We start from the raw sequence: 11,323 nt of genomic DNA, 5'->3' as shown, positions 1-11,323 counted from the left end.
ATTTATAAATATATAGGTATATTGTTTATATGTTCTTTTGGCATGTCATTTATTGTATACCTTTTAAATTTGCTTATTGAAAGAACAGCAGCAGCAGCGGTATGGTTATTTGAAACATGTATTTGGTACTTGCTACCTTATATCTTTACTCTTTCCTTTCATTCTTTTCATGGCTTTGGAAAACTTGCATCTGATGTTTCTCTATGTCGCTTTTTGCATAACCCCGAGTCGTCAACACCAAGCTTCGTTGCAATTCCTTTCTCTGAATCTTTAAAGTCTCTCTGCGAGCGATTGTACAGGTGCGGATATATTTGTGGCAGTTCAGCTATTTACATTTTACATTTATTCATTTAGCTGACGCTTTTATCCAAAGCGACTTACAATTGCTATATATGTCAGAGGTTGCACGCCTCTGGAGCAACTAGGGGTTAAGTGTCTTGCTCAGGGACACATTGGTGTCTCACAGTGGATTCGAACCCGGGTCTCTCACACCAAAGGCATGTGTCTTATCCACTGCGCCATCACCACCCCATATTACATTACATTAGCTATTTACAGTGTATTTATGTTGCTAGTGACTTGGAGATATTGTTCCCCTGCCTGACCTTTATTGAATGAGAAAGGAAAAAAAAAATTGCACGTCAAAGGCGGCGGAGTTCCAGAACACACCCACCACTACGTAATCACCACGGACCAATGGTAGCTCAGAAGGTGTTTAGGGGCTCAAAACAAACTCCCCCAGAAAGTTTGCTTTGGTGAGCTGTATCGAACTGCCGAAACAAACTCAAAATGAACTTCGTTTTGGCCTGATTTGGTTCGAAATGATGTCATATCAGTTCGTTCTTCGATTTCGTTTGAAGTATACCGGGGCCTTTACTCCAGTCTTCAGTGTCACATGATCTTCAGTAGGGTTGGGTACCGTTCACCTTTGAACCGGTACGGTACCTGTAATTCGGTAGCGGTACCCAACGGTACCTTTTTTCGGTACTTTACTCTCTGTGTAACAACAAAAACATTTATTTCAGTGAAAAAATAAAGTCAAAAACTCTCCATTTCAACATTTTGAACAATAGGGCCCTACAATTATTTTTTATTTTTTTCTTCCAGAAATTCTTGTTTTATTTTTTCTGATAATCAAATGATCAAATGAAGGCATGAAACTCTGTTAAAATTAATATATGGTAGAAAAATTGTGTGAATATTCATTTAAAAAAAGTTTTAATAATAATTGTATTTTTTTTCTACAATTAAGTGGTTAATGTGGTTGTAATAATTATTATTATCATTTAATTGCTTATTTAAATTTGTCAGTAAGTGGCATATATAAAGATGTACATTATACTGTACAAAAGTAATACAAGAGTCTTCTGTCACATGTTAAACCGCACTTTTATTTTGACAGGTTGTCGTGAAGTAAGTTAATGTGTTCATGTATTGAGACGCAGAGGACGAAAATCACCGCGAGTTCACGTGTGCTTCAGTATTTGTGAAGTAAACAAAACCGTGTCTCCGCTACTCATACATACCGAGGCTAGCGGAACATGCAGGATTCATATTTAAACCGTCTTTTTGCGTTTTAATATTCACATACACTAGTTCATATCGCGATTCGAATTAAGTGACAGACCTTTTATTCATCTAAAAATTGATGAATTCAGTTGCATTCCGCGCTATAGAGTAAATTCCATTTTTATGAATGGGCTCCTTCATCCTGTCCGTGTTTTCGCGGAAACCATATGACTGTTGTGCTGCACAATATTGTGTGTATGTTGCTGTGACTCACGGTGTGTGTGTCTCTACAGCTGTTTGTGCGTTTGATGCGCGAGACCTCCAATCTCAGGTTCCTGCGCTCGACCTCAGCTGAATGCAGACGCTGTGTGAACTCCAGGATGTGCTTCTGAAGAGACGCAATCATCATCTACACACACACACACACACACACACACGTCATAGATAATTAAAACAAACCTGCTAGTCTGGGCTGATTTCTATCATATCTGTGTGTGCGTGTACCTTGCTGTTACAGTAGCTGTGTTTGACAAGTGTGTGAAGTCCGTCAGCCAGTCGCCGGGTTAACGAATCCTTCCCATAATGCCCGCTGCACTGAGAGTCCATGTCTGACAGCAGCTGCTCCAGCAACTTCCTACAGGCGCTCCGAGCCGCAGACAACACACACGAGGAGTCCTTCACACCGCCTGACACACACAGAGTTAAAAGATGGGATGTATTTTAAAGCGGTCCAGTTAAGGTTACATACAGAAACAGAACAGTAAGATTTTTAATGTTTTTTAATTTTTAATGTTAATTAAATGAAAATGAGAAATGTTGCCTTGGCAGCTATCTGAAAAAATTAGTACTTTTTTTTTATATAGATTTTATTTTATTTCAGTTAAAGTTTATTTTGTTTATAGTGACAAATGTGTTTTAAGATTTTAGTTTTAGTTAATGATAATAACCCTGCTTGGAACCCATTCAATATGACTATAAAAAAAAATCATTATGATTTTTTATTCTGATTATTATTAAATAAAAATAAAATACTTTAAAATATTAAAATATATTAAATCATGCATTTAACCAAATGTAAGGATTTTATTTGACAGTAAAACTGTAAAGTTACAATAATATTTGTGTTTTAAATTTTTCCCTTTCAAACGTTAAACAAGCTTTTATTTTTATTGAAAAACTGCAGAGAGTCCTTTAAGTCTGTTTCAGCATTCACCAAATTTATATGGATGAAACTCCTGAAATTAATGTGAAATCATGTACGAATGTGAAAAACTGATTGTTCCCAAAGGCACGATATACATGACATGCATAATTTGCCTGCATATAAATGGACACAGCATGCATGTACTGCGTATTTATTTCATTATTTACAGTATATTTATTTCACAGCCTTTTGTGACTTGATTATCATATTAAGCCATGCACATTAAATTTTATTTAAAACATCTAACCCCAATTTTTAATAATAGAAGCAATGCAGGATGAAACTTTACGAGTTCTGTAATTAACAGATAATGTTTCTCACCGCTTCTGTTGAGTTCCTGCTGCAGTTCCTCCATGCAGGTGTGTATGAGCTTGAGCAGCTCGGAGGACGTGAGCATCTTCATCACCCTGCTGCCTTCATCATCATCCTCCTCCTCCTCTCCGAGCTTTACCCGGTTCACGCTCACGAGCGGCTGCAGACCGAACCCCAGCGCGACCCTGAACATCACCGCAGACCTGCGTCCCAGCGCACGCAGACGCCCCGCCGCCAGCACAGCGATCACACAGCATCGGAACCTGCGTGCGCCGCGACCTTTGACCCCACCGTCGCCCAACGCCTGCAGCAGCCTGCTGACCTCTGACCTCAGGACGTCTGCGCCGCACACGCACTCCTGCAGCACGGCCTTCTGCCAGGCCAGAGCGCACACCTGTCTGCGCAGACCACGCACACATCCCGCCAGCACACCGCTTGCACTCACCAGACGCATCACTTCCTGTTCCAGAGAGCTGACACGCCCCTCTGCCTGCTGTAGCTGCCTGCTGAGATCCTAAGAGAGAGAGAGAGAGAGAGAGAGAGAGAGAGAGAGAGAGAGAGATTTAACAAGACTTTATTATTTACATAATAAAACCATTCTTCACAACATCATCAAATACTCATTAATCAATTTAAAATAAATTAAAAATTCAGAACCAACTGGCCCTCATCAATTACACACAAAACATTTTTAAGACACCAAATATCCTCAAAACACCCCTCATTTTTTATAAGATTATAATATACAAACTCTATATTCAACCTTCCAGCAACAAGATTCTTGAACATTAATTCAGCATCAGTACTAAGAAGATTCAGCCCCTCATTCTTATGTTCAAACTTTTTATTGTAAAACAGTCACTATTACAGAACAAACTGTTACATATTATCCGTTTTTTCTTTTTTACAAAAAAAAAAAAAATAAAATAAATAAAAATAAAATAAAATAAAAATGAAATAGAAAATAGAAACAGAAGTAAAGATAATGTTCAGATAAGTGTACACACAAACATCTGAATATACAAATACTATCACTCAACCACAATCATGTTTCCAGAAATACATTATCATTATTGAAACTAAATAAGTACTATTAAAATAAAAGTAAAAAAAAAAAAAAAAAAAAAGGGGGGGGGGGGGGGAGGTGCATCTATTAATTAGAAGGCAAGGAGTTAAGAGACTTAAAATACTTTATAAAACACTGCCACTTTTTAAAGAAATTACTTTTCCCAGAGCATCTAACCTTTTCCAGTTTAAGAAAAGACATGGTATCCACAAGCCATTGAGATGTAGTTGGAGGTTTCTTAGATTTCCAGCGGAGTAAAATACAGCGCCTAGCTAATAATGAAGTAAAGGCTAAAATATCAAGTTGTTTAGAATTAAACTGAGACCAGATCTTTGGTACCCCAAAAATTGCTAGATCAGGGCATACGTCTATATTGACCTGTAACACCTTAGACATAATGGTAAAATAATTAACCCAGTAATTCTGCAACATAGGACAGGTAAAAAACATATGACTCAAATTACACTGAGATGCATGACATCGGTCACATCTATCTTCGATATTGGGAAAGATTTCAGATAATCTGGCCTTAGAGAAATGGATCCTATGAAATACTTTAAACTGTATCAGGTTGAGACGAGCACAAATTGTACTCGAGCGTATTCTGTCCAGCGCACCTAGCCACCATTCATCTTCAAAGCTTTCTCCCAACTCACACTCCCATGCGGTTTTAATTTTAGTAAGTGAATAATCATCTAAGCTTAAAATACAGCCATAGATTTTTGAAATTTGTGACTTGTGTTGAGGGTTAAGTTGTAGTAACTCTTCCCATACCTGTACCTGGGGCAGGGTTGGGTAACCAGGAAATAAAGTAGCAGAGCAATGTCTAGCCTGCATGAATCTAAAAAAATGAGATTCTGGCAACCCCAATTCAGAGGAAAGCTGTACATAACTACAAAATGTGCCATCTCTATACAGGTCTTGAAAAAATCTTATACCTTTTGCATGCCATTGCTTAAAAATAGGATCAGTAAGAGATGAAGGAAACATATGATTCTCCAGTAACGGCATTAGTGTTGAAGCAGAAGTAAATTTAAAGTGTTGTCTGAATTGACACCAGATCCGAACTGCAGCTACAACTACTGAGCTATGCGTTAGAGAAGAGGAGACATGGAAAGATAGAGGAGAAGTAAGTAAAGCCAAGAGAGAGGTTGATGTACATGAGTTGGCCTCCAATCTGCACCAAGGTGCAGTGGATGAACTGAACCAATATGTTAACTTATGAATGTTCACTGACCAGTAATAAAACATAAAATTGGGTAGCGAAAGCCCACCACTCAGATGACATCTATAAAGCAGTGATTTTCGAATTCTGGGAGATTTACCACCCCACAAAAAGTGAGTAATAATCTGATCGAGAGATTTGAAAAAATGCTTAGGTAAGTAGAAAGGAACACACTGAAAAACAAAAAGAAACTTGGGCAAAATATTCATTTTCACTACATTAATACGACCAATCAATGATAAGGGTAAACTGCTCCATTTCTGAAAATCAGACTTTGATTGCTCCAACAAAGGAAGAAAGTTAGCAGCTAGAAGGGAGGGAAAAGATCTAGTAATATTGATGCCAAGATATCTGAATCCTGATATACTTAGTCTAACTGGAACATCTGATTGCATCAGACCCATAGCCAATGAATTAACAGGGAAGCATTCGCTTTTATTATAATTTATTTTATAACCAGAGAATGAGCCGAATTGTTCTAATTTGGATAAAATAGTTGGAAAGCTGGAAATTGGGTTAGAAATATATAATAATAAATCATCTGCGTACAATGACAACTTAATTTCGATACCTGACCGCACCACACCATTAAGCAGAGGGGAAGACCTCAAAGCTATTGATAAGGGTTCTATGACCAGGGCAAAAAGTAAAGGGGAAAGTGGGCACCCCTGTCGTGTGCCCCGTCCCAACCGAAAATAACTGGACCTAATATTATTGGTGTGCACACTAGCCTGAGGGGAATCATATAAAAGATTTATCCATTTAATGAAATTGTCCCCAATCCCAAATTTTTTAAGCACTGCAAACATGTACCCCCACTCCACACGATCAAATGCCTTTTCAGCATCAAATGAAATCACAACCTCAGGTGTTTTCGAGGAGTGTTTTGAATAAATTACATTTAAGAGTGTACGAACATTAAAAAATAATTGTCTCCCTTTAATAAAACCAGTTTGTTCCTCCGATATAATTTTTGGAAGTATGTTTTCAAGGCGAGAAGCTAATACTTTGGCCAGTATCTTGGCATCTACATTTTGCAATGAAAGAGGCCTATAGGAACTACATAACTTAGGATTCTTATCTTTTTTTAAAAGGAGAATTATGGATGCTTGTGCAAGTGTCTCTGGTAGAAAACCACGCTCTAAGGACTCCATGTACACTGATAAAAGTAGGGGGGTCAATTTACTCTGAAATTTCTTAAAAAATTCAACAGGAAAACCGTCAGGTCCCGGAGCTTTATTGTGGCGCATAGTTTTAATTGCCAGAATAATTTCTTTAATGTCTAAAGGGGCATCAAGAGTTGTGGCATCAGCTGAATCAATTGTGGTGACGTTTAAATTATGTAAAAAAGAAGTCATACCTTGTGTATCAGATGGGGCTTCAGATGTATATAGAGTAGCATAAAAAGATTTGAAAATGGAATTAATCTCTTCAGGATCAGATATCAAATTACCAATTGAGTCCTGAATCTGTGGAATCAAACGACAAGCTGCCTGATGTTTTAACTGATGCGCTAAGAGACGGCTAGCTTTATCACCATGTTCGTAATAAGTACTACGAGAATGCAATAAAAGCCGCTCTGCATCATTTGTCAGAATAAGGTCTAATTCAGCCTGCAGGTCAAGACGCTGTTTAAACTGGACGTGTGAGGGGGAACTGGCCAGCTGCTGATCAATATTAAATATATCAGAAGTAAGCTGACGTATCTTTGTAGTACGAAGTCTATTTAAATGTGCAGAATAAGAAATAATCTGGCCACGAAGATATGCTTTGAGTGTTTCCCACAATAGTGAATAAGAGACCTCACCAACCTGATTGGTAGCCACGAAATCATCAATGGAGGCTGAAATAAAATCAACAAATTTTTCATCAGACAAAAGGAGAGAGTTTAACCTCCATGGTGATGAATATCGTGGCTGTACAGACAACTGCATATCAATAGTAAGAGGGGCATGATCAGAAATAACAATAGGGTGGTACAGGACCGATTTTACTTTAGTAATTAGGGAGCTGTCTATAAAAAAATAATCAATGCGAGAATATGTCTGATGGGTTTGCGAAAAAAAAGAAAATACCTTATCTTGAGGGTTATAATATCTCCAAGGGTCAATGCAACAATTTCTGGTCATAAACTCTGTTATTGACCTAGACATAGATGAGGAGGTCACTGATCGGGAACTGGATCGATCCATAACTGGGTCAATTACACAATTGAGATCTCCAGCAAAGATAAGTAAATGAGTATTCAGTGAAGGAAGGATCCCAAATAATTTATTAATAAACCCTGGATCATCAAAGTTAGGTGCGTATACATTAACAAGAAGCACAGGGGTTTGACATATTGTGCCAACAACAATCAAGTATCTACCATTTTTGTCAGCTATTACTTTAGCAGAAGAGAACTGAACCCTCTTATTAATTAATATTGCAACCCCTCTAGCTCTTGAATTGAAGCTAGAATGAAAAACGTCCCCAATCCAGGGACACTTAAGCTTCAGATGATCTTGATTTCTAAAGTGTGTCTCCTGTAGAAAAACAACATCAGTATTCAACCTTTTCAAATGGGAGAATATCTTTGATCTTTTGATGGGGTTACCCATTCCTTTAATATTCCAAGAAAGAAATCTTAAATTAGCCATTTACTTTACTATAAACCACTCTGCGTGGGGGAAAATGTGTAAGTGCACCTCCTGTTGAGAGGGAAGAAAGGAGGGAAAAAAAAAAAAAAAAAAAAAAAAAAAAACTATAAAACAAGGGGGCGAAAAAAACCCCCCCCAAAGAACAACCAGAACACCCACCTCCCCACCCCCCAAAAGCACATCCAATATCCACATCCCCAAACGATGCGAACTCGTGCCGACTCCAACTGGAGCCATAACATAGTTACTGCTCACGATTAGAAACCCTAAAACAAAAGCTCGAGACCTGAAGAATATCCCATTAAGTAATATTAATAACGAAAATGCACAGATAAACAAATATTACAACAGAAAGCCTGCTTTAACCAATAACAGTACAAGTACAACATATACGGAAAATACGAACCCAATTTGAGTTCTAATCACATTAAACAAATTTAGAATTTGTACCTGTGTGGAACACTTCAACAGTCTCAGAAAGTGTGCAAACCAAACCTCATTACTATTTGTCAAGTCCAGTGACTAGAGCAGGCATATTGCTAAAATTAAAGGATTAACTTACTCCGGTGACAAGAACACACTTAGTTACTCTCAAGTCAATTTATTCGTTCTGTGGAGGCTTGATGGTGTTGACATAAACTCTAGCCAATTCCGGCGAGCTAAACTGTTTTTCCACCCCGTTGTAAGTGACACGCAATCTCGCTGGATGGAGAAATCCAAACTTCACTCCAGGAATAGAGCGAAGTTGCTGACGGACATCATTAAAGGCTGATCGGGCTTGTGCAATTTTTGCAGTGAGATCAGGGAAGATGGATATTCTCGTATCTCCAACTCTGAACTGTTTCATCTCACGAGCGCGCCGTAGAACCTCAACACAGTCCGAGTAGTAATGAAGTCTTGCCACAATAGCTCGTGGACGCTCCCCCGGAGTAGGCTTCGACTGCAATGTGCGATGCGATCTGTCAATTATAATATCCTTATCAAAATTGAGTGCCTCCTTAAGTAGCTTTGAAACCACCGCGGTAGTAGGAAGTTGGTCTTCCGGAACTCCAATAATCCTAATATTGTTCCGACGAGACCTAGCTTCCAAATCTTCACACTTTCCTTCCAATTTAACCACGGTAGCCGAAAGAGAGTCAACCTTTTCCTGAAGCACCGTGATATCATCTGAACAGGTGGAGAGAGACTGTTCCATATCCCTCACCGTACTTTTCAGTGTCGACATGTCAGATTGCATCGAAACCATGGTGTTAGAAAATTCCGCCTTCACGGCTTGAAGCTCACTTTTGATGGTCGATAAGTCATCGCCTAACATGGAACGTAATTCAGTGCGAAATATTTCTGCCAGTTCACTGCGTAGCGATGAAAGTATTTCAGCTTTAAGAGACTGAGTGTCAGCTGAAGACGTATCGAGCTCACTTCGCTCATCTCTCCCGGCTGTGTCACGCTCATCCGAGGATGTACTTGCTGCAGCAGGCCGCTGCTGCGATGACTGTGCGTTACCGCCTTTATTGGCTTTAGTTTTCATCTTCATTACACAGGATTAGTTTACAGAACAACACCGATAGACGCAATTATCTGCAGGCACTCGATATTAAGTACAGATGTGCATAAACGCATAAAATAATGGAATTCTGCAGGGACCTTTCGCGAACACGTCTTACTCCATAGTTCGCCTAACCGGAAGTCCCAGCCCCTCATTCTTCCTCGTCTTCCAAATTGCTAATTTTGCAGTTCCGATCAAGTAGTTCAACAAACATGCTTTCCTTCTGACTAAGAATCTGTACATCACACCCCCAATAAACACTTCTTCTAAGAATTTCTCATCAAATGCTTGAAACCATCTATCAAGAAGATTAAAAAGACCTTTCAACCTATTACATCTTAAAAACAAATGTTCCAGATTTTCTACCATCCCACAAAACCTACACTGTTCACCCACTGCTGGATTCAGGTGCGCTACATGTCTGTCCGTGGCTATTGCCCCATGAATAAGCCTCCACTGCAGATCAGCAGTGCGCTTCTCTATGGGAGGCTTATACAGGGCTCTCCACCTGTCCCTCACAAGGAAGTCTGGCTTCAACAAACCTGGCCACCTGGAGGGTTTTTGTCCTTTAAGAGAGTCCTGATGTAGAACTTTGACTGTAGAGTAATATATTGCTTTTTTTGATGCAGACTCAAAATCTTCTAGCTGCGGGGTTTTAAAAGATAGAATTGACCCCACATCCTCATCTTCATTTTCCTTCTTTATAAGATGAGAGATTTTAATTTCTGGGAATTCCTGTTCATTCGACATATCCATCAAAGTTCCTCTCCCAATGTACTTTCTGTAACTACTTGGTAAGGTATTTACAATCTCCTCCATGAACTTTTCTGTCAAGCGTGAAGATCTTAAGCCAGTCATTTCTCTAAGTTCCTCCAACGACTTCCATCCATCTCTATTCAAGAGGTGTCCAAGCTTGACAATGCCCTTTCTCTGTAAGCATGCACTTACACTTACAGAAGCCAAAAGTCTTGTTTGCGTCATTGAATTAAAAAACAAAGGTTCCTCTAGAACCCAGTTCCCAGGTTCATCAACCTCTCTTTCAACTTTAAAAACAGTTCTCCATGAATGCAACATTGTCCGGTAAAAATGCGAAAGCTCAGACATGTTTATCTTCTCCAGGTTCATTAAAAATAAATGTCTGTCCAATCCAAGACCCCCAGTTTTTTGAAGAATTGCCTTTGCAGTCTGAGACCAAACCAAGTCCTTGTGGTAGAGAAGTCTCTGTGCTGCTTGGATTCGGAAAGCACAGATTCTGCTCCTCACGTCCACTAGACCTTGGCCTCCTTCTTCAACTGGAAGATACAGCGCTGCTGCGCGAATCCAGTGCTCTCCACTCCAGAAGAAATTCACCAAAGTCCTTTGTATCCTGCAGATCAGCTCATCAGGAGGCTCCAGTACCACGAGTCTATGCCACAAGATAGAGGCGGCCAGGTTGTTTACCACCAGAACTCTTCCTCGGTACGACAATTGTGGTAATAGACATTTCCATTTAGACAATCGAGCGTTCACCTTCTCCAGCATTCCCTCCCAATTTTTTCCTTTAAATATTGTATTTCCTAAAAAAACACCTAAAATTTTTAACCCTTCTCTTACCCACATCAATCCACCCGGTAATTTTGGAGGCCCTAACCCTCCCCACTGACCAATAATAAGCCCTTCACTCTTCCCCCAGTTCATTTTTGCTGAAGATGCCCTCTCATATTTTCTAATAATTTCCGTTAAGATGTCAACATCATTTTGGCTCGTAATAAAAACTGTGATATCGTCCGCATAGGCAGATAATGACACCCTACTACTACTATTTATACCAGGAAGTAAAATT

General features: G+C 39.2%; 1 protein-coding gene across 1 annotated transcript in view; it reads right to left on the bottom strand.

Moving 5' to 3' along the window:
* The window catches only part of LOC306860998 (coiled-coil domain-containing protein 171-like), a 36,021-nt gene that overhangs the window by 6,682 nt on the left and 18,016 nt on the right, over window positions 1-11,323 (bottom strand). The window contains exons 16-18 of the mRNA XM_079403043.1: window positions 3,035-3,539; window positions 2,014-2,195; window positions 1,784-1,918 (exon numbers count right to left, since the gene is read on the bottom strand). Coding sequence (XP_079259169.1) covers window positions 1,784-1,918; window positions 2,014-2,195; window positions 3,035-3,539 — 822 coding nt within the window. The remainder of the gene's footprint in view (window positions 1-1,783; window positions 1,919-2,013; window positions 2,196-3,034; window positions 3,540-11,323) is intronic.

Source organism: Barbus barbus (assembly GCF_936440315.1).
Source record: "Barbus barbus genome assembly, chromosome: 41".
Lineage (NCBI taxonomy): Eukaryota > Metazoa > Chordata > Actinopteri > Cypriniformes > Cyprinidae > Barbus > Barbus barbus.
This window is presented reverse-complemented; position numbering and strand designations above follow the sequence as displayed.